Here is a 25320-nt window from a genome sequence, read left to right as displayed (position 1 = left end):
CAAAGGAGAACGAGGACAGCAAACACGTAATATCAGACACGGCACCAGTGGATATAAAGAGATATCTTTGGGACCTCATAGATAAGTTCAAATTAAGGAAAACTTCCCAAAGATAGGAAAAGGAAATGATATTCTGATCTATGAGGTATACAGAACTCCAGTCACCTACAACCAAAAACAGAGCTATACACAGGCATATAATAAACAAGATCCCAGAAATTCAATATAAGAATAGAATATTAAAAGCTGTTAGAGACAAGAAAAGCATCACCTATAAAGGAAGGCCCATCAGAATAACAGCAGACTTCTCAACACAAACCATCAAGTCAAGAAGAGCCTGGAGTGAAATATTTCAAGTCCTGAAAGAAAATAACCTCCAGCCCAGATTGATACACCCTGATAAACTGTCTCTAGAAATTAATGGAGAAACAAGATGCTTCCAAGACAAAGAGGAACTGGGGAAATTCGCAACCACCAATCCAACTCTACAGAGAATACTGCAAGGCATTCTAGAGAGAGAGAGAAAGAGAGAGAGAGAGAAATAGAGAGAGAGAGAGAGAGAGAGAGAGAGATACTAGAATTCCAAGAACAGTGGCAGAGAGGCCTCAATGAATGGAGCAGAAAACAGAATGAAGAAGATAAGCAGACAACTGATGGCAAAAAAAGAGCATAACAGAAATGAGGCAGAGAAAGTTGGTTATAATCTCTAATACAGATGGCCTTAATACACTGAATTATGAAAAAAGAACCACATGTGGAGTAGATCAGGAGGTAGGGCCCACTGAGATACTATTTATAGGAAATATAATTAACATGAAAAAGAGCACATGGACTGAAAATCAAATATGAGAACACAATGCTCTATGTGACAGAGAACCAGAGAGTAATAGGGGCAACTAGACCAGTATTTGTGGATAGGTTGGAAAGACAGGCTTTAATAGGTAATTACAGGAATACAATCAGAGATCAAGTCCAGGAGAGAGAAGGTTCGGAACCACTTAGGTAAATAACAGGTTGCCCCCAATTTAAACCAAGGGTCTTGGTCAGACGCAAAAATGCACAGTGTACCCTGGGAAAGTGAAAGGGGAGGGAGAGTCTTAAAAAAGATGGCAGAAGATACTGTTAATAGTGTATCAGGATTTAAAACCCACATTACTCACACTGCTCTACTTAGATAGATTTTATTCTTTTTTTAATAGATTTTATTCTGTCCCAGTTTGTCTACTTGCGGTAGACTTGAGGGCCCAGACAATTATCACAAAAACATCAGGATATAACATAGTAATCATCTTTAATTTCCTATTATCTTAATCTGGAGCACTGTATGACTTATATTATTTTATCATGACTGATCTTAGTTAAATCTGGTTTGTTTGATTACTGTTTGGCATTGACAGATTTTTATTCAAAACTGATACGATTGATAGTATCAAGTCCGAGAGTATAGCCAACTACACTAAAGATGACAAGACTCTACGATACACATTCTGGTTTGATAACTGCCTGATTTTGAAGTTTTATACTATATACAAAGTTGTGTTACGTACTGATATATTCAATTATACTATGTCTGATGATATAGCCAATTCTATTGAAGATAACAAGAGACAACACAAGAACTATGGGAGAACTCCTTGTACAATGGTTTTATATGTCTTTTTCGTTTCATATGTTTATAGGAATATGTTTTGTTTTGTCTTGCTTCATTCTGTTTCTCCCTCTAATACAGAAAAGATAGAAATACATGTTAAGACTCATGCATGTGTAGAATCTATAAACAGTTTATGGAACTGATCTTATGACACATGATGAAATGAACAGATACTCTGAAGAAAAAGAGACACTAAAGTACCCAGTGCTGATCCTAGTGTGTCATCATGTGAAACCCAGCAATAATATTATTCTTTGTTCAGAGTGATATTAGCATGCTTGGGTTTGTTCAATCTCAACATAATTGAAGATATGGATAAGTGCATGTATGTTTAAGTGTATAGGATTGATAACCATATTTCTAAGTTTTTGTTGGATAGTTGAACAGAACTGGTTGCAGTCTCGCTGTTTGAATTCCCACTTTATATGGTCCACTTTAGTATCTTGAATAACTATTTGTAAGAGGACAACCTGTAATCATCAACTAGTGATTTCTTACTGTTTATTTTTTCTTTGAAAGTATGTATAATTTCTATCAAGAAACAACATTCGACCATATGCTGTATACAAAAAACGCATATAACCCAAAAGGAAATTCATAGACTGAAAGTTAAAGGATGGAAAACAACATTTCATGCAACAGGAATCCCCCCACCCCAGCCAAAAAAGCAGGGCTAGTTATTCTGTTTGCAGACAATGTGAACTTCAAACCAAGAATGTTCAAAAGAGACAATAAAGATCATTACATACAAGTCAGGGGAAAATTTTAAGAGGAAGAGATAACAATTTTAAATATAAAAGCACCAAGTATGGGAGCACTCAGCTATATAAAACAAAAATTAATAGAAATTAAAAATCAAATAAGCAATTAAACAATTATAATAATAGACCTTAATACCGCATTGACACCAAGGGATAGATCAACTAGACAGAAAATCAGCAAAGAAATAACAGAACTGAATCAAATGTGTGAACAAATGATTTAATAGTAGAGTGTTTCACCCAACAACATCAGAATATACATTCTCAGTTGCACATGGGACATTCTTTAAAATAGATAACATACTAGCCCATAGAACATGCTTAGATAAACACAAAAGAACTGAAATATTACCTGATCATAGTGCCATGAAACTAGAAATCAATGGCAAAAGAAACTGCAAAAACTCCATAAACACATGGAAATTAAACAACAGACTTGAACAATCAATGAGCCACAGAGGAAATAGAAGAATAAATTAAGAAATATTTATAAGCAAATGAAAATACAAATACAACTTTCTGAAATCTGTGGGATGCAAAGAAAGCAGTCCTCAGATGGAAATTTATTGCGGTGAATTTTCACATCAGCAAACCAGAATGAACACAAATAAACAACCTGATGCTACACCTCAACTAACCAGAAAAAGAAGAGGAAGCCAAGTCTAACACCAAAAGAAGGCAGGAAATTATAAATATTAGAGCAGAAATTAATGTAGTAGAGACTAAGAAAACAAAACAAAGAATTAAAGAATCAAAGAGTTGGTTCTTCGAAAGAATAAATAAAATTGATAAGCCCCTAGCTAACCTTACTAAAAAAAGGAAAGAAAAAACTCAAAGTCATGCATTAAGGAATGAAAAAGGCAAAATCACTACAGACACTGTGGAAATACAGAAGATCATCAATATCTACTTTGAAAATCTTTGCTCTCATAAGTTTGATAACAGAAGAAATGGACAGATTCCTAGAAACATGAATTACCAAGGCTGGATCAAGAAGATGTGAAACTACTGGATAACTCACCTTACCAACAACAAACAGCTTAGGTCTTCATGGATTCACTGCTGAATTCTATAAGAAATTCAGGAAAGACTTAATTCCAACATGCCTCAAACTCTTTCAATGAAATTGAAAGGGAAGCAATTCTCCCTAATCCATTCCTGGAAGCAAGTATTACTCTAACACCAAAACCAGAGAAAGATCCCATCAAAAAAGAGAACTACAGGACAATCTCCCTAACGAACATTGTTGCAAAAATTCTCAATAAAATACTGGCAAACAGAATGCAGTAAATTATCAAGAAGATTATACACCACAACCAAGTGGGATTCATCCCAGGAATGCAGGGACGGTTCAACATATGCAAATCAATAAACATAATACACTATATCAATAGAGCCAAAAATAAGGATCACACAAGAATTTCAATAGATGCAGAAAAAGTTTTTGATAAGGTTCAACACTCATTCATGATAAGAACCCTATAGAAAATCAGAATAGTCTTTACCTCAATCTGATAAAAGCCATCTATGATAACCCAACAGCTAGTATCATATTAAATGCTCAAAAACTGAAAGCTTTCACTCTAAAATCAGGAACAAGACAAGGGTGCCCATTATCACCACTCCAATATAGTGCTGGAAATACTAGCTAGAGCAATTAGACGAGAGATAAGTAAAAGGAATAAGGATAGGAAAAGAAATTAAAATATCTTTATTTGCAAATGACATGGTACTCTACATAGAAGAACCCCAAAACATCATAAAAAGACTTCTAGGTATTATAACCAAATTCAGTGATGTAGCTGGACATCAAGTCAACACTCAAAAAATCAAAGCATTTCTGTATACAAACAATAAACTCACTGAAAAAGAAGAAAGACCACACTCTTTATAGTAGCATCCAAGAAAAAAAAAAAGGAAATATTTAGGAATCAGTCTAACAAAGGAAGTAAAAGATCCATTCAGTGAAAATTATAATATTCTGAAAAGAAACAGAAGAGGGTCTCAGAAAATGGAGACATTCCTTGTTCATGGATAGGAAGAACAAACATTGGGAAAGTGGCCATTCTCCCAAAATTGCTTTATAGACTTAATGCAATTCCAATCAAAATACCATTAGCATACCTCACAGATCTAGATAAATCATTCCTAAATTCATCTGAAACCAGAAGAGACCTAGAGTAGCACAGGCAATTCTGGGCAAGAAAAGCATGGTACTGGCATAAAAACAGGCCTGAAGATCAATGGAATAGATTAGAAGATACAACCACAACTACAAACACACTCAGCCACCTTATCTTCAACAAAGAGTCCAATCACGTTCACTAGAAGCAAGATAGCCTCTTTAATAAGTGTGCTAGAAATATTGGCTCTTCATATGCTGAAAACTAAAACTAGATCCATGCCTATCACCTGCACTAAACTGAATTCAAAATGGATTAAAGATCTAAATATTAAAATAGGATCAGTTAATCTGCTGGAAAACAAAGTAAGTAGAAATCTGGAAGACAGAGGGGTAGAATACATGTACAAAAATCAAACTGCATGGGAAATACTTCCCAGATTCCACAACTGGGATCTTGTCTTATTAAAAAGATTTTTCATGTCAACGAAATCTCCAACAGAGTAAAAAGAAAACCCACAAATTGGGAAAAATAATCTGAGTCAACTGTCCTTCAGACAAAGGAACTTCTGTCTAGAAGATACAAAGAATTATGGTCATTAGAGAAATAAAATCAAAACCACACTGAGATTGCATCTCACTCCAGAACAGTCAGGATCAATAAAATCCCCAATATGAAATGCTGGAGAGGTTGTGGGGGAAAAGGAACTCTTCTGCACTGTTGGTGGGAGTGTAGAGTGGTGCAACCACTGTGGAGGTTCCTTAAAAAGCTGGGATTGGAAGTCCCATTTGAACCAGCTATTGCACTTCTGGGCATATTCCCAGAAATGAAATCATCATACCACAGTAATGTAGTGCACTCATGTTTATAGCAGTAATAGCCAGATCTTGGAAACAACCTAAATGCCCATCAACTGCAGAATAGATAAAAAAAGATGTGATATTTTTATACAATGGAGTACTACACAGCTGTAAAGGATCACACTGAGGCTTTTATAGGTAAATGGATACAACTTGAGACCATACTCATAGTGAAATAAATTAAACTCATGTATATAAATACCGTGTTGTCTCCCTAGTATAAGAAACTGGAAGAGTAAATAAGATACAAAATCTTCAATATTGTGAAACGGTAGGAAAGAACTCAAAGGGGAAAAAATGACTCAGGGGAAAGGAGAAAAGAAAGAAGGGGAAAGAAAAAAGATATAAATTTGTATATACTCATTTAAGATATCCAAGATGATTGTGCTACTAATTCTATTAGTTCTTGGAATAAAACAGCTAAAGTTCATAGGATTAGATCAATGTTGCATGTTTATATCTGGTAATCTAGGTGACTTTTTTGAAGATAACTATGCAAAAAAAAAACCTTAGTTATGTTCCTACCACCTTGTTTTGAAAGCCTATATTGTCATTGTTTTGGGCTCTTTCTCATTGTCATTTTTTTGTCTCTTTTGTTTCTTGTTTTTCTTGTAATCTGTTTTGTTTTCCCCTAATATAGAAACAATAGATGTATAGGCTTACACATGACTAGAACTTGTACTAAAGAGTTTACAAAAACTGATTTTATTATGTGTGATGGTATGAACAACTACATTGAAGAAAACAAAACATTTATAGTAGCTATTGCTGATTTCCTATCATCTTGGTGTGAAGTCCAGTAATGCTTTTATTCTTTGTTTTGATTGGTTTTAGTCTGTTTTGTATTGTTTAATTTCAATATATATGAAGGTATGGACAGCTATTTTGAAGAGAACAAGAGACACTATGCTACCCATTGTTTATTTTTCCTGTGGTTTAGTTTTAAAGGCCTGTAATGCTTTCATTCTTTTGTTTTGAATGGTTTTGTACCATTTTTTTAGTCTTGTTTGAATTCATGATGTGTGAAGATATAAATAACTATTTCAATAAAAACAAGAGACACTATGGTAACCACTGCTGATTTCCTGTTGTCTTGTTTTGAAATCCTGTGTTGACTGCATTGTTTTGTTCTGATCTGCTTTGTTTTGTTTTATTCTCCTTAAAAAACCCCATAAAACAATAAAAATAAAATGTTTCATTCACTATACAGATCTTGGATTCTAAACACAGTACTCAAACAAAAGGACCAGAGTTTTTGGAGAAGTACTTAATTCCTCTCCTGGAGAAAGCGAAATGCAAGACTCGGCTGTGATATCTAAAAGCAAGAAAATACGCATGGCGGGGTGGGGGGGCAAGCTGAAATGACACAAGAGCTCTCTTGAAAGATCTGGCCATGGACAAAGCTGAAAAAATTCAAATAAAATAAGAGATAATTTAAGATTATAATACATAGGATAATATAAATATCCACAAATCCTCACTGAAATATATAAATAAACAATAGAAGAGAATGCTCTTTCTCAGAGTAGAATTCCAAGTAGTAAAAATAGCAAGAATTAAGGAAGAAATAATGTTACCAATCGAAAACCACAGTAAGTAAGAGTGCCTATAGGGAAGATCTACTATTACCAATGGATTCTAAAATAAGTGGGAATTAGCGCACAAGAGAACGGGATATTTGTATATCTAAGTGTCTACCCCTGAATACTTCTAAATCTCAAAGGAAGAAAGGGTATGTACAGTATAAAGAACAGATATCTTTAACCAACCAAGGCAGTATCACCAATAATAAGACAACAGCCATATTAGACTTGACATAATGTGTTAATAAGAGATATTGCTGTCAAGGTATCTTGCCAAAAAATGTATAACCTTGGTCAAGTCACTAGAAACTCAAATTGTGAGACATTTGATAAAATATCTAATCAGGACTTTTCAAAGTATAAAGGTCATGAAAGACAAGTAAAGACAGAAATAGTTACAGATCGAGGACACTAAAGAGCTGTGATAATTAAATGTAATATAGAAGAGAAAAAGGGTAATGTGGGGAAATGATGAAGTTCTAATAGTCTAAGGTCTACAGTTAGTTAGCAATATTGTGCCCATACTAATTTCTTGGTTTTGATCATTGTACCTTGGTTATAAAAATGTTGATGTTAAAGCTACATAGGAAATCAGAATTATTCTTTGCAACTTGTGCCTAAGTCTAAAATTATTTCTAAAATAAAATAATAAAAAGGAAATAAAATGGTCTATTATGAGATTAGAAAACAAAGTGAAAGCAATCAAACTATCCCATTTTTTGGAGGCCAGTTTTAACTGTTATTCAGATTCATGTCAAATTCAGAAAAATAATTATTAATATAACCACGTTTCTAATAATGACATAAATTTTATTTATTTATTTGGTTTTTGAGACAGGTTCTCACTATGTGGTTCAGGGCGGCCTTTAACTCACTGTTTAGTCCAGGATGGTTGTGAATCTATGGCAATCCTCTTGCCTCAGCCTCCCAAGTGCTGGGACCATAGGAATGCGCCATCACACCTGGCTATATAAAATTTTTTTAACAGGGTCGGGGCAACTTTCATTATGTCGAATAAAAATCACTCTGATAGAACCTTCTCTTTTGTGTTAGGAAATCAGTCTTTTAAGATTCAAACTTTCCTTATCTCTTTATATTTTAATATTTCAAAGGCAGATAAACATAGTTTCTGTCTAATCTAGGCCCTCACTATACAATGCTATTACAGTAATTATCAATTGCATTTCTCTTGCTTCTACTAGATAATGAACTACAGAGATAAGAGCTATCTATTTATTGCCAATTCATATACTTAATCAAGTATATAGTTCTTGAGACATGGAGACATTCATAATTAGCTAAAAAATTAATAAAATAAAAGACCTTTCTAGATTAATGATGGAATGATTAATTTATTTAACATGCTTTTAATTTATAAGAAAAAATTCTTTGGGAAAATTATGTATAAATTTAGAAATAAAATAATTCTGATTTCTTTCAAATCTCACAATACAGTATGTTTCTACTCTGGATTATATTTCATATAGGACATGATCTGATTATTAATACATTTGTTCTTTCTTTTAAATTCGATTCCTAATTTATATCATTATGGGTGAGTCAACTTTTTAGCAATTACTTTCATTCAAATATATATTTCTCTGACTTTCAATTATTCATTAAGCACCTAACTTTACTAAAATAGTCATTGGGGATACAGTACATATACCCTAAGAATGATAATTTAAAATAATAATCTGTAAACTATAATTCTTTAAATAGTTATGTCATATTGCTTGTGCTACTTAAAGCAATAATAATATATTGGCCAAATATTACATTGCGATTCTGTATCAGAAAATGTGTTCTTTAAGAATAGATCCTGCATACTTTTTAATGTATATCAGTGACTGTCACAGAATCTAGTAGAAAAAAAATACTGCGAGCTTGCCAGAAGTATGAGGATACAGAAGATACATGTACAAAGCAAATTTGTTAAGTCCAATGTAGCATACATTATTAAATGTAAATAAATAAAATTTCCAATTGTTAAATTATAATCTATTTTTATAAAAAGAGAACAGATTTAAGGTTTCAAGTTGTAATTTTAGAAAGTGAACACTACATGGTTTATAGTTAAGCAGTCTTAAAAATTAAAAACTTTTAGTGAGATGAAATAGCTTTCACTGGAAGCTATTTTTTAGCTTAATAAAAATCACAATGAGAATGTAATCATCATGTATCATAAACATACATGAATAAAAGTAAAATAATTTAAAAAATTGCAGTGAATCACAAAATATATTTAATATGTATCAATAGCAAGATCAATTTTATTAATATTTTAGATTTTCTATGTTTTAGCATAAGAGTAAAAAAAATAAGGGTAGGTATCTGATACTATTCAAAACAACAAATATTTCTACAAGTCTCAAATATAGATCACAAATACTTTTAAATGTTCCAAAGAGTATGCAATATTTAAAACAAGAGAATGTTCCAATCTTGTGTCCTTTTAATCCAGTTACATTATAAGCTAAGACATTATGTATTGCCTGATCTTAAGTACTCTGTTATTTTCTATTAAGCCTACTTAAGAGCAACAGTTGATCATGTTTGCATTGAACTTATTTCTCAGAAAAATGCCCTGCATGGAAATTTATTTTGCTAGCTGTCTCAAGCAAGTTTGGAAAAGAGAAAAACAGGTTAAAAAACTCAAGAAGGGCTGAGGAGACAAGAAGGGAAAGAGGAGACAGGAGAGATAGGGTGAAGAAATAGAGAAGGAGTATCACGAGAAAATGTAAATCTGAAAAATGCCCTTACCTTCATTTCTTTTCTCTGCATTTGCGGCATTTTCTAATTTTTTTTGTTTTGCTGCTAAGAGTTCCCGCTTCAATTGTCTTGCCTCTTTTCTGAGCTCTTCACTATAAAGCAAGAATAGTTATATAAGTATATAACACACTAACAGTAAAAGTTGTTTAGCAAAGAATTATTGATTTTCAGACACAATCAACCTAAGATGGAGGAAATTTCTCAGTTTGCCAGTCCTGCTCATGCTGTTTGCACTTTTAGCATCCAACACTGTGAGTGAAATCAATCGATCTGTTTGTTTCTCTGTATTTCTGTTTCTGTCTCTATCTGTCTCTCTGTTAACTTATCTCAGATGTTTCATTATAGTAACAAAGAACTGATTAATGCACATACAAAGACTCAAAGTCACTTGTGAATAGTTAAAGCTATGCATATTTTATCTTTGTTAAGTAAACTTTTCTACTCATATTATCTGAAAGTTAGACTTAGTCAAAAATACTCAGGGAAGACTAAGTGCTCAAACAGGTGTCTCATCTTGGAAATGATCTCCAAGGTTATCCAAGTCAAGGTTTAGTGGAATCTGAGAATTCCATACTGAGAATTTCATACTTTAGTGTTTCCTCCTGATCCTGAATTCCATACCTTTTTAAACACTCATTGTGTTGTATTACATTTACCAAATTGATAGGCCTTATAATGTGAATGACTCAGTTATTTCTATTCACATTTTGTGTCTGGTTGACCTTTAAGATACTGAGTTCTGAAAATACTCCCTCTGATCAAAATCTACTGTTTTGCTTTTTCAGTCTTTCATTTCTACTGAACGTGCGCACACTCTTAAAATTATGAAAGTGCACTTCTTAACTGTAGTTTATGGTCCATATATCCTATTGTAATCTTCATTTGCCTTATATCCATTCTAGATGTTATAACAGTTAGCCATTTCATTAATGTCCTCATTAGCATTCTTAATTTTTGATTCGCTTTAACCCATGGGTATATCGTAATTTAAACTGTGGATATAGTTTATGTGTCGTTCCTCTAGCCCCAACCCAACATGGGACTTGTTCCAGGAGACAAGGCTCCATAGAAAAGACAAGGCTCACATCTAAAGTTGTGAAACAATGTCTGGGGATTTACCCTTGTAACAAGTTCCCTGATGATGCAAGTATACTTTCTGTTTAGCACTTTAGTATGGAAAGTATCTTTTCTCTTTTATACAATTTCAAGCACTCCTACTTCACCAATTCTTTTATTCAGCAAACAATTGTACTTAAATTTCCCTGGCCTCTGCTTGAATCAAGTGATTATTATCATTACAAATGGATTCCATTCTTGAAAGAATAGTTTATATATATAGTCTGCTTCATAATCTGTCACAATCTATCCCTCATACTCTACTAACTAGATTGCTTCTCCATCAATTAGATTCAATGGCCTTTTCTCAGTTCTCTTTAGCCTATTAATTCACTGATGTTAACTATTTCTGTTTTGTGAAATTTTATCCTAATCAGAATTATATATTGCTTTGAAGCAATGATTTTTCCAGTTATTTTTTCCTGGTTACTCTTTCTCTTCCAGTCTTAAAATTGTCAACATTTTTCTCACCTCTCTACCCTGTATACTGCCACTTCTGTCCAATTTTATAACATGAACTATCACTCTTTATATGATTTCTAAATTTTGATGTTTTGCTTTGATTTTGGCCCTACATTTCTAACTATCAGTTATAAATCTCCATATAGATGGTGCTATCCAATAGAAATATAAGGAAAGGCATATAAGCAGTTGAAGTTTCATATATCCAAAATATTATTTCAATATGCAATAATATAAAAATATTAATATGATCTTTTACATTTTTTGTACTAAGCCTTCAAAATCTGATTTTTTTTTTTACGTACAGCACTCATCAATTCAGATAAGTCACATTTCAAGGATTCTGATCTAGACAGACAGCAGACCAGGTTCTCAACAGAATTACAAACTTTCTATTTCCAAACCTGAAATCATTTTCTTCTTGTTCAACTCTATTCCTTTTCCTAAAACAAATGTACTTGATCATGGAACCATTATTTTTTAAATAAACCAGACCTTAAACTTCTCCATTTCATTGAATCAGCATTGGAGTACATTTTCCAGTCTCTCTCACATATAACAAGTTCTCTTGGTACTCATCAGTAAGCTAAGTTTAGGCTCTTACTATATATATTTCAGACAAATGCAATTACTTCCTATTTTTTAAATTTATATGAACAAATCTCAGAATTGGTCACCATGAAGAAAAATAGAGCCTTTTAGTTTCTTTCCAGGAAACAATCACATCTTTGCTCCATGTCAATCTTTTTTTATGCTATTTTCACATTTTTAATTTGATAATTCAGCAATTCAGATGTCTTTGAAGGACGTATTATTGTATAAGACAAAAAGGAAATGCTGCGGTTTTAGGCTGAAAAAATTATGAAAATAACTTGAAGTGCATAAAAATGAGTAAAGTTTACATTGGTAAACTTGGGGTCTGTGTAGATAGAGCAGAGGGAACTTGGTTGCTGAAAAGAGCAGCATTACAAAGAGGCCAAGTTTGTACTTTAGAATAAGACACCAGGAAAAATGGCTTGAGGGCATGCTAGGAAAAAAGCAAGATCCCTGCTTTTACCCCATAAAAGTGGAAGACTTTGCTTTGAGAAAAAGTCCCAGGACTCTCTGTTGGAAATGGGCCACCCTGAGATTCAGTTCACCATGCCCAGTCATCCATGGACTCACAGGGCTCTGTAACCATCAGCATGACACAAAAGAGCCCAACTAGTAGCAGACCTTGGCATCATCCATGTGGTGCTAGTTTTTATGTGCATGCGGAATGCAAGATTAGTAGAGTCAGGAAGCTTGCATTCAGATTTCAAAAGGGCTGTAATCCAGGCTATGTACACCTGAGAGGGCAGAAAGTAAAGTTGTGAGAGTGAAGTAAAAAATGAAGTGGAAAACCCAAGAAGCTGGAGATGCCAGGAAAATGGAATAACTGTTTAGGAAAGCTCTGAGGAGAGAGTAAAGTCCACCTAGACAGAAGTTAAGAGGGCTACAACTACTGGCCATAGGGGTAGGGCTACCTAATACTTTTGGAGTTCAACTCTCACAACAGGTTGCCATGGGATCTGGGCATGAAACTATTCATCATGAAAAATGATGAATAAAAACTCAAAAAACAAAGTCAGAGAACGGTAGGTCTATTCAGATTATAAAAGACTGCTTCATTAATTTTTAAGTGATAAAGAATTTGCAATGGTCAAAATCAGACTACTCAAAAACCACCATTTGCTGGTACTTGTAGAATCTACAGATTATAATCTAATTTTAGATTTCCCAATCTTATATTCTCTAGAATATAATCCTATTCACTGGCACAAGAAAAATTTAAACCTGTTAGGATGACAACAAAAATTATGAGGTTAGAGTATGTCACCATATATTGCCAACCCACGTACTGGCTTTTGCATCAGAGAGCACCTACTTCACTCCATCAAAGCCTAGTTTCTCCTTGATTAAGGAAGTTATTAACTTTAACATAATTATTTTTTCCTAAGAGGTAGGTTTCTAGTTTGAATTTTAATATGGTTTTTATATATCAGCATTAACCATTAGATAATTATGCCCTAATAGGAAAAAAAAAAAGATTTCCTCTTATAAAAAAAAAATACTAGCAGACTATAAATTACACTAGCCTTTACAAATTTAGGAATGGCAAAGAAATTGGTAATTTACTAGAAAATCTGTAATATTTGTATGGTACTATTGTGGAGTCCAGGAACAGAAATCAAGGTGAATAAGAAGAAAAGGGAACATAATCTTGATTCGTAAACTTTCTCTTCCACTTACTATTCTCAATTCTTATATTACCTGTAATATAAGAATTACAGGTAAGAAGGTTCAGGCTAATGGGCTTTGCCTGAAGTCAGGCAGTCAGTAACTGACAGTGCTAGAAAATAAAAACGGAACTCTCTGAATGCTGTCTGTATTGTTTCTATGATGCTCCACTGACACCTGGAGAAACTCTCCAAGGAACTTAAATTCTAAGGAAAGACATAAAACATGTATGTCAATAATAAAAAGAGTACATAATAAAAAGTAGTAACTGCTAGTACAAAGAAATGACTGAAGCATTCTGAAATTCAGTGAAAGAAAGATTACTGCAGGCTAAATAAGAGGGCCTCAAAAAGGAGGCATTTGAACATAGCCTTGAAAAATGGTTGAGAAAAAAAAAGAAAAATAGGTGAGAGTTAGCAATGTGGAGACAGGAATGAAGTGTATGCCTAAAACTAGACAATAAGATGGAAAACCACGGGGTACAAGCTAAAAGGTATCTGGCTATATCATAAAATAATTGAAGGGGGAGGAATGTGTGATTAGTAACAAAAGACAGAACTATAAAGAGAAGGTAGGGTAACATTTAAATGTAAGTAGTCAAAATGAGAATATTTTCTTTGAAATGTTTAATTTTTTTTTACTTATAGGAAAAAAGCAAAACAGAAAAAGGGGTAGAAATATACCCTAAAGCTTCCATTTTTAAAAACAATCAATTTATCATCTGCTCTTATTATCTTCATTTTAGCCATTACCCATCCATTTTTAGTATCTCACAAGCAGTCCATGTACTACTTAAATTATTCCCTCAAAAGCAATTTATGGCCTCCTAATTCCTTCAGGAAAATCAGACTCTGCTGTCCATGTTCCCTCTTTCTGCCCCAGACATAGAGAGTATCACATAGATAGTATCGTCCCAGATACTCTCTCATCTCTGAAATTCTTTCTGTTTATATTAGCTTTACTCTGCCCCCTTAATATCCTCACTCAGTATCTACTCTTAATCCTTTTTCTCTCCCTTTCTTAGAAGTTTTAAGGACACTGAGAACTTCAAGCCCCTCTGTCTTAATGCTACTAACCTATAATAGTGAGAACTTTAACTTGATTCTCTTAACATGTTTCCCATCTTAAGCTTGCGTTCACAATCCTACTGCCAGATAAACACTTCCACTGGACATCTCACAAATGTATCTTACTTACCATTAAAAAAAATTTCACTGTACTGACTCTTTAAAAACTTCACTTTATTCTACCTGACCTCACTAGAATGCCACTGTCATGCCCTCTTCTAGTTTCATTTATTTATTATATCCTTCGCTTTTCCTTCTCACTCTCTGTCTTCTGTGGTCAAAGACAGCAGGCTAATTTGGGCCATTACGACTTTACTATTATAATGGGTTCCTACTTGGTCTATGTGCCACTGGTCTGTAACACATTTTGTAAACACATATGCCAAGTCCCACACTTCTACTTCCCTGATTGTCACAGATCTCTAAATCCTACTAAATTATGCATTAATTTCTTTCTTAAGAACTTAAATCCTCTCATGAGCTAGCTTCAAAACACTTTTTTTCCAACTTTATTTCCCACATATCCTGTATGGTTACTCTAAATTTCAGTCAAAACATTCTAGTCATAATTACCTTCTCAAACTTTGAGTTTCAGTACACACATCCCTTTATCCAAGCCATTTCCCGACTTAAAATAGTGTTTTTCCCTATTTCTGTTTACTAAAACCTTCAAGTTTGAAAAATGCTTCATGGAGAAAGGGGCTCTTGAGCAAAACCATAGGGAAGATTTTCAACCCTACTGAACTTCAGTTTTCTCTATGGCATATATTTAACCCATCTAATGTAAAGATTAAGGATTAATATGACTAAGCACACTATCAAGGTTTAGAAGGCAGTGTTCTTTCTATAATCAAAATATACAACCAACTCACAACTGTGTAATTTATACCAGCAATGTAAAGAATTAAAAAATTAAAAATAACAAAACGATATTAGTTACTACACTAATGAAATCTAAGACAAACATCTATTCTTAGCATTCCAAAAGTTTAGACAAAACCATTGAGTTGAGGGTGGCAATCTTGTTTATTAGAGACCTAGTCGCAATATCATTATAGACTTGCAAGAAAGCAACTGATCTCCCTTCTTTGCCTGAGTTTTATCATTATATAAGAATAGTCAGAATAGGAATACATACACAGAAACTTTTAAAAAGAACTATAACATTAGTATATTTACATTTTATTAGGTTGTATCATTTATTAAAATTGTTTTTTAAAGTTTTGTTTTATTTTTTCTCAGATGCTTTTCACTTTTTCCTCCAGTTTCTGCGAATGTGACCTAGGAAAATTTTGAGTTATATTTGTTCTCTTTTTCCTATTGCATGAGGAATATTATTTTTTAAATAAATTTTAATTAAAGAAAGACTAAACTAAACAGAAAATGGGTAGAAATAATATATACTTTCAAAGAAAAAATAAACAGAAATTACTAGCTGTTTACATATTGTTCTCTTACAAACAGTTATTCAAGATACAAAAGTAGATCATATAAAGTGGGAATTCAAACAGTAAGACTGCAAACAGTTCTGTTCAACTATCCAACAAAAACTTAGTAACATGGTTGCCAATCCTATACACTTAAATATATATACAGTTATCCATATCTTCATTTAAATTTAAACAAACCAAAGCAGGCTAAAATCACTCTGAACAAAGAATAATAGTATTGCTGGATTTCATATCATGACACTCTGTGATCAGCACTGGGTACTGTAGTGTCTTTTTTTCTTCAAAGGACTTGTTAATTTCATCATGTGTCATATGATCAGTTCTCGTAAACTGTTTATAGGTTCTACACATGCATGAGTCTTAACATGTATTTCAATCCTTTCTATATTAGAGGGAGAAACAAAACAAAGCAGGACAAAACAAAATATATTCCTATAAACACATAAAACGAAAAAGACATAAAACCGCTGTACAAGGAGTTCTACCATGGTTACTGTGTTGTCTCTTGATATCTTCAATAGAATTGGCTATATCTCAGACATAGTATAATTGAATATATCAGTACGTAACACTATTAATAAAAACACAACTTTATAGATAGTGTAAAACTACAAAAACACATAGTAATCAAACCAGAATGGGTATTATAGTGACTCTTGTCATCTTCAGTGTAGTTGGCTATACTCTCAGACTTGATACTATCAATCATAGCAGTTTTGAATCAAATCTGTTGATACTAAACGGCAATCAAACAAACCAGATTTAACTAAAATCAGTCATGATAAAACAGTATAAGTTATACAGGGCTCCAAATTAAGTTAAGAGGCAATTAAAGATGACTACAGTGCTATATCCTGGTATTTTTGGGATAGCTGTCTGTGCTGTCAGATCAAGTGCATGTAGACAAACTGGGACAGAATAAATTCTACCTAAGCAGAGTGATATGATTAATATGGGTTTTAATTACTGATACACTATTAACAGTATCTTTTGCTGTCTTTTTAAAGACTAGTCCTCCCCTTTCACTCCTCCAGGGTGCACTGTGCATTTTTGGGTCTCACCAACATCCTCTGTTTTACATTGGGGAGCAACCTGCTATTTATATAACTGGTTCCGAACCTTCTCTCTCTTGGACTTGATCTCTAATTGTATTCCTTTACCTATGAAAGCCAGTCTTTCCAACCTATCCACAATTACTAATCTAGTTGTTCCTATTACTCTCTGGTTCCCTGTCACATAAAGCATTGTTTTCTCATATTTGATTTTCGGTCCATATACCCTTTTTCAGGTTAATTATATTTCCTACAAAGAGCATCTCGGTGGACCCTACCTCTTGATCTATTATGCCTGTGATTCTCTCTCTTTTTTTAAATTTAGTGTATCAAGTCCACCTATATTAGAGACTATAGCCAACGTTCTCTGCCTCATTTATGTTGTGCTCTTTTTCTGCCATTAGTTATCTATTGGTGTTCTTCATTTCACTTTCTGCTGCATTCATTGAGGCCTCTCTGCCACTGTTCCTGGAATCCTGGTACTTTTCTCTGTCTCTAGAATGTCCTGCAGGATTCTCTGTAGAGTTGGATTAATGGTTGTGAATTGCTCTAGTTCCTCTTTGTGTTGGAAGCATCTAGTTTCTCCATTAATTTGTTTTTTGGGGGGAGGTACCGGGGATTGAACTCATGACCTCACGCTTGCCAGGCAGGCGCTTATGCCACTGAGCTAAATCCCCAGCCCCATTCTCCATTAATTTCTCGATTTTCAGAGTACATCAACCTGGGCTAGAGGTTATTTTCTTTCAGGGGTTGAATACTTCGCTTCAAGCTATTCTTGATTTGATGGTCTGTGTCAAGAAGTCTGCCATGATTGTGATGGTGTTTCCTTCATAAGCAATCTGTTTCTTATCTCTGACAGCTTTTAATATTCTGTTCTTATATTGAATTTCTGGGATCTTGATTATTATATGCCTGGGTGTAGCTCTGTTTTGGTTGTAGGAGGCTGGAGTTCAATATGCCTCATAGATCAGAATATCATTTCCTTTTCCTATGTTTGGAAAGTTTTCCTTAATTATTTCTGAGTAGCCTTTGTAGTTTCTTTGTTTGTACCATTGTTTCTTCATTCACATTCTTTATTCTTAAGTTATAGATCCTCTTGTCATCTTCTAGCCTTTGTATTTTTACTGTTTACTTTCTTGTTATTTTTAAGAAATTTTTCCTTTCATGTTCCCACACTGCAAACCTGTTCTCCAGTTTGTATAATGTATCCTTAGTTTCTTTCAAGCAGTTTTGCCAGCTTTCAATGGAGTTTTTAATTTCCTGGCAATCTCTTTGAACCTGCTTCATGTAGTCTACGGTTTCTTTATATTTTTTTCATCAAACAATTCTCCCCTTTTTTTGTGTTCCTCCATGCTTCCATCTGTGTCTTCTTGAGAGGTGCTTAGCATTTCTTTTATTAAACTACTTATATCTTGCTTTACTTGGTTAAATACTTTACTTTTGAACTTGTCTATGAGGTTCCAAAGATATCTCTTTATGTCCACTGGTGCCATGTCTGATATTGCATGTTTGCTGTCCTCAATCTCCTTTGTATTTACCTTTCCTGGATCAATGTTCTCAGGGTTTGGGGCTGGGGACTTTTTCTTGTTGCTTCCTCTTCTCATATTTATGGCTTCTTCCACACAGACATATAGAGGCGGCTTCAGTCTCTTTCTTTGTTGGTTATGGTTCTGAAACACACTGGCTAGGTGATCCTGCCCCCTGCGGTGTGTTATTGTGATGCAAACAGCGGCAGCATATGTTAACCCTTCCCCTCTGGGTCATTCAACCTGCTGAGGCCTTCACTGTGTTAGTGTGCTCCACACGTGGAGAATTAGTTTGGGATAACCTATTGGGTCTCAGCCATGGGCATGACCCAGGCCAAGCACAACCCACCAATCTCATCTGGGAAGGGAACCACTGACTGAAGCCACTGCTGTTCCTTGTTCTTGCCAGTCCTCCCCAGTTTCAAGATTTTGTCCCGTTGGAATGACACCCTTTTCTGTGGAAGGTTTTTATTCCTGGCACTCACCACAGGTCAATACAGGTCCCCTGCCAACTTGGCTCTTTGTCAAGCCTGTTGACCCCCGACCTTTAGTGCAACTGTGGTTCCAGTGAGTCGAAATGGCTAAGTTGCAGCCGTGCGAGTTTAGGCACTGCAGCAGGAACACTGAATCTTTAACTGTTCAAATATAGCCCCGGGACTGCATCTTTGATTGGTTCTTCTCACCTTAGTTTCTTCCTGGGTTAAGAGGATCCATCTCCCTTTGTCTGGGGCTCCTCACGCTGTGCCATTTTGGCATCTAAGTTGACTATCTCAGGGAGCCTCTGTGATCTGCTGTTATCTATCTGCCATCTTTATTGGAACCTCAGAAATATTATCTTAATATGAGAGTAGTGAACTTAGGAACTGACTATTTCTTACATTTACTTTTAAAAAGCTCCTAAGAATATCAGGAACTGGATGTTTGACATGTCCTGGAAGAGAACTTTGATGTACGAAAACAAAATTAAATGTGTCTTATGTAAGATAGTAAATGAATCTGCTTATTTGTTAAATAAGTTGATGCCTAAACATATGTCCATTATAGACAACTGTTTCTTGGACCATGGATATAACACTTGTAGTTAGTTTAAGTCTGCTATTTTCCAACATCTAATAAGAATTTATAACACATGGAAATGACTGAAAACCAAACAGTACATCCTTCTTGGTTTCTAGTCTGCTGCTTTAATCACAAAGCTCTTTAATCTGTTTGTAATGAAACAACAGCTTGGCCATTGATGAACTCATAAAATGACTACAATAAAAGCCCATTATAGATATTAAAGTTAGCAATGTATTAGGTTTATGGTATCTTTAGACAGAATAGAGATATAGATATACCACATCTCAGAAATCATAATATACCATACTTACATATGAATTTTGAAAAGAAAAACTCTATCCAGAAAATGTCTAATGAAAGTAAATCAGGGAAATTTTATCATGTGTGCAAAGCTCTGTTTTATCTATTACAAGCAGCTTGGAATTAGAAAACCAAATAAATCAAGCTAATCCTCAGTTTCCTCACTTTAAAATGAAAATGATTAAGGTTATTATAAGAAAGAAAGATTTCATGAAAGTTGGTTTACCTAACACAATGCTTGGGCCAGAATATGTACCAACAGAAATTTGATTCTATTATTGTTGTCATTATTGTTTTTATCTCTACTACCAAACCTTCTTACCATTTAACAAACTGAGACAAAATGAGGTCTGTTTAACTCAAAATATTAACATGATAAATCTTGCTTTTTAAAAATGGATATATAGGGACTGGGGATTTAGCTCAGCAGCATAAGCACCTGCCTTGCAAGCAGGTGGTCGTGAGTTCGATCCCTGGTACCGGGAAAAAAAAAAAAAAAAAAAAAAAAAAAAAAAAAAAAAGAAAGAAAAAGAAAAAAAAATGGATATATAAATTTCAAGAGCTTAGTGATAATTTTTTCGTGTTTGATACATTTCTTAAAGTAATACCATCTGCTATGAATGGAAGAAATACGATATTTTAAAATATTAGAAAAACTACAAAATTCCTAGATCCTAATCCTAGTCACTAAGCAGTTGGCACTAAATTGCTTAGTTTCCTTCAATATAATCTAGTTGAAAAGTTGAGGAAGACATGAGTCAATGAACAAATATATACAGCATATATATATGTATATATACACATACATTTTATGAGATAGGCTAATAGTATGCTTAGTTTAAATGATCTAAAAGGTATCTATCAGTTGATAAAATTTAATTTTAGAGATAATATTTACAATAGCTGAGCTTAATTTTCAACTTATTTGGTTTGGGAGCTGCTTAGGGGATTAGTAACGTCCACTTTTACATGGTCCTTGACCTCTTTCTCTCTGTTCTGTTTCTTCGTTACCATGAATTAAAGCAGCTTTGCTTTCTCCTGCCCTTCCATCATGATGTTCCTGCTTTGCAGCCAGGTGACTATGGACACCTTTAAGATATGAGTCTTGACTATTGTGTCCCAGAAACAAGACAGTTGACTAATAAATATTCTATGCATCCTTCATAATGTTAGGTCAGTATCTACAAAGACTACCTCCCCAACCTTAAGGATCATGCAATTTAGAAAGGCAACAAAAAGAATGTAACTGCATTTGCACATAGCCTTTAGACTTCAATCTATCTCCTTTACATAAATGATTACATATGTTTTAGAATAAAAGATTAGATGTCCAATGTAGAATACCACCCAACTCTGTAAGATCTCTTTCAAACTTTTGAATTTTTAAAAATAGACTAAACAAGAGTGAATATTATATACAAAAAAGAAATTTCCATGGTAACAGTAGGTGATAATGCTAGTCTGTCTAAACACTAAGTAAAACTTTCAGAATCAAAGATGTTATTCTACAACAAGAACTTAGCTTAGCCAATATTTAACAGAAGTGAAATAAATTTGCTGTGGCAGAAATTCAGTTTTTAGCTATATGTCTATTTCACAATCCAACTTTACAAATGATACTAATTCAATATGAAAAACAAATGAGATTTCCATTTCCAGTAAAGCAGCATACTAGATAACCTGAAAACTCTCTTGTGATCAAATAACTAGAAGTGCTGGACATACAGTACATGAAAAAATACCTTTAAGTACATAGATTAGGTCACTAAAAAGGTTATTAACCAGGGCCTGAAAAATGAGGAGAGGACTTAAAAACAGAGTTAGAGGCATTGGAATTATTATTGGAGCACTCAGAATTGCTGGTCTCAGCAATGTAGGAATATAGGTTTTAGTAATCACAAGGAATGAACTAGGATTCTTATACATAAAGCCAGGATTATTTTACCCATGAAAAGAGTGAGACTAACACATTTACTAAAAAACACAGGAAGATCTCAAAAAAGTTTTATGTCTTGTGTCCAGATATATAAGCAGGTTCTTAGATTAATTAATATTCTGAGGTAATTAAGGAACATTTTAAATTAAAATCAACAGTGATCTGCAGTACTCTAATGTACTTGTGAGTATCAAAGGCAAAGGAATGGAAAGGCATGCCTTCTCAATCTATATTTCATGAACTTGTGAAAGGATGAATTCTTAAAAAGTTCCCAATGAAAAGATTTTATAATATGTAAGAAAACAAATCATTGTGAGTGAGAATTAGAACAACAAATTATTTGACAATCCAAATTTCAGGTACTAGAAAAATTAAACATGCTTACTATATGTAAAGAATGAAAGAAAATTTAAAATTGAGTAAGAGATTTACAACATTAATTGGACAAAGAACTAAAACAAATTGTAGAAATAAATTAATACATGAACTAAACTTAAACTCAATGAAAAGTTAAGTATCTGGAAAAAAATAGCTCAGGAAAAACCAAATGAAGTAGGAGATGTACCTGAAAACACAGGATGCAAAATACAAACAGAAAATAAACAAGTATGAGGATAAAGACATAGAATACAGGGTGGGATAATCTACTACATGTATAAGTGGAGCACAGAAGAGGCAAACACTGAGGTTGAGGCAATATGGGAATCAGTAATATAAAAATTTCTTAGAATTGATGAACAGCACCAGTCTTTGGAATAAGGAAGTTAAATAAATTGGGTGCAGGATAAATAAGCAGCCCACATGTAGCTACATTACAGGTTAAATGCAGACACTAAAGACAAAATGGTCCAAAAACAACCACCACAAATTAAATAGAATGAATCATTTAAAGTTCAGTTCACTGCATTCTTTGACAAAGAAAGTAGATTAACATATTGAAGGACTAAACTAGTCCTGGATTTAATGCAAAATAAATAATGTCTATCATTATATTCATTAAAACAAGAACAAATGTTGGCTGGACACTTAGGCAAAATCACTATGGATTAAACCCTAATATGCTCAAGATCTCTAAAACTGCTATTTTATAAGAAGGCAAAGTTAAGCTTAAGACACATTTCCACTGAGGCACTCTGGACTAAAGTCCTTAGTCCATATTCTGGCAATTTAATTAATGATTTATTACTTCACAAAGGTATGTTAAATTGGATGAAGGGACAAAAAACACTGTTAACAAATTCGTGGATGTAAAAAACAGACAGCAAATATTCTGAAAGAATTCCATGAGAACTTAAATGGCTAATGAAGTTTAATAGTAAATAAAGGATGCTACATTGAGTAAAAAGCAGAAGACAAACCAACCAAGGCTTCAGGATACAGGGGTAGGTCCAGGAGGGAAGAGATAGAGTAATTAGCAGTAGCAGGTGTGAAATTTTATTGAATCTTGTAGTAAACAAGATTCTGAGACACCATAATAAAAAAATGATTTGTTCATAATACCTTCCAAATAACAGATACTAGGCTTAAACACCTTTGTAGGTTATTCCATATCATACAGACTATTTTCTAATGATTAATACTGCTTATAATCCTGCCCACAATAATGTTTTATGAAGTTTACTGCACACTAACCGGCTCTAAGCTTCTCAGTGTTTAAAGTTATGGACAGGTTTTCTGTTTTTAATTAATAAAATTTAGTGGTGCTAAATCTCAAGCCATCTCTTTCTCTCGATCTCTCCTTTCTTCTCTCAATCCCAATAAATGATGATAGTTGCATTATCTTTGACAAATATTTTCAATGATTTATTGCTTGTTTTTGCTCTTATTTTCTACTTTCTTAATTATTTGCATTTCTCTTACAACAAACTGCCCATGCACATGCTTTGCATATTTTTCTTTTCTCCTTCACTTATTTTGTATGTGTATAATGTTGGGGCTCAGCATAGTGGGTGTGCCAGAGTGTAATGTACCACTGAGTTATATCCCCACCTGAAACTCTTTTACAATGAAATTAAAAGTGACATATTGTTCCCTTACTGATTGTGTCATATTTTTCTGTAAGTTTTCCCACAATTTAAACTGTTCTGCTAATTGAAACTCATTTATGCTTTATTATATAAAATTATGCGCTTTAAATTTTTGTTTCTTGAAAAACACCTCTTCCTCATTTGATAACCCATACCCATGCCCCGCTAAAACAAAAGCTCCTTCTCTATAATCTTTCTCTTTTCTCTTGAAGTAAATATTAAATTCTATATTTTATACTAGAAATGACTTATCAAATTACAATTTTCAATCAACTTGTCTGAAAAGGGAAAAGAAATCTGTATCTTTTCTTTGATTTCAAAATCCCTATGTCAGTACTACCGATCAGGTAATGTCACAACACCTTGGTATTTCTTTTTTATCTCAGGTTTTTTTTTTTTTTTTTTTTTTTTTTGGTGCCGGGGATCAAACTCACGACCTTGTGCTTGCCACACAGATGCTTATGCCACTGAGCTAAACCCTTGGTCCTCAATATCATTTAAGTTCTATGCTGTACAAAAATATTTGTCTATGGTAGCTTGTATGTGAACACCTAATTGTATATTTTTAAATTTCACTAATCAAAATTTCTCTCACTGAGTTACAACAGTAGATAATGCATTATCAAGGCAGACATGCTTTACCTATACATTAGTAATGGTTTAAGTACTAGTCTTTATTATAGCAACCTGGGAAGCCTAGATCACTGCTACTTATACTAATTTTTATATGCTTGTTCAGTTTTTATAATGTCTTAGAGTAATTGTAGAGATTTAAAAACATCCTATTGGGATTTTACTGGAATTACGGAAAAATCTAACTTTCTGGTCATATGATACTCTTTTCCCATTTAATCACCTAAGTAAGTTTTATAATATTTTTCTATGCCATAAGGGCACAAGATCAGTACTTTTTAAAATAAGTTTATGATTTTTGCTATTACACTGGAAACTTGTTTAGGTTTATTTTCCTGCTGGTTCCTTCTGGTGTAGAGAAATATTGTAGATTTTGTATATTCATCTTTTATTCCATCATTTAAATTTAAAAGTTAGTTTCTATCATTTTAGAGGTAAATATGAAATAATTTTTTCTAAGTATATATACATGTACTCCACCTTCAACATATCTTTGGTTATTTTTCAATCATTATATATTCTTTTTTTGTATTATTTCACCAATAGGAACTTTAAAAACCAGATTAATCAATAACTATGGTAGTGAACAACTCTGCTTCTTAACTGAAGAGAACTATGTGTATGGTTATTATACTTTGACTTTTGGTTTAAGAAAATAACTAATTATAAACAAGAAGTT

The 25320-nt window shown here is 33.4% G+C and overlaps 1 protein-coding gene across 3 annotated transcripts in view; it reads right to left on the bottom strand.

Annotated features, from left to right (window-relative positions):
• Positions 1-25320, bottom strand: part of Cwc27 (CWC27 spliceosome associated cyclophilin) — a 233907-nt gene that overhangs the window by 97843 nt on the left and 110744 nt on the right. For all 3 annotated transcript variants that reach the window (XR_010050517.1, XM_063258241.1, XM_003461597.5), the window contains exon 11: positions 9742-9842. Coding sequence is in view for 2 of the 3 variants with exons in the window: in XM_063258241.1 (XP_063114311.1) it covers positions 9742-9842 (101 nt within the window). In the remaining variant the exon portion in view is untranslated. The remainder of the gene's footprint in view (positions 1-9741; positions 9843-25320) is intronic.

The sequence above is a fragment of the Cavia porcellus genome, unplaced genomic scaffold, assembly GCF_034190915.1.
Source record: "Cavia porcellus strain 051 isolate PalLab524CR breed Dunkin Hartley unplaced genomic scaffold, mCavPor4.1 scaffold_11, whole genome shotgun sequence".
Taxonomy (NCBI): Eukaryota; Metazoa; Chordata; class Mammalia; order Rodentia; family Caviidae; genus Cavia; species Cavia porcellus.
This window is presented reverse-complemented; position numbering and strand designations above follow the sequence as displayed.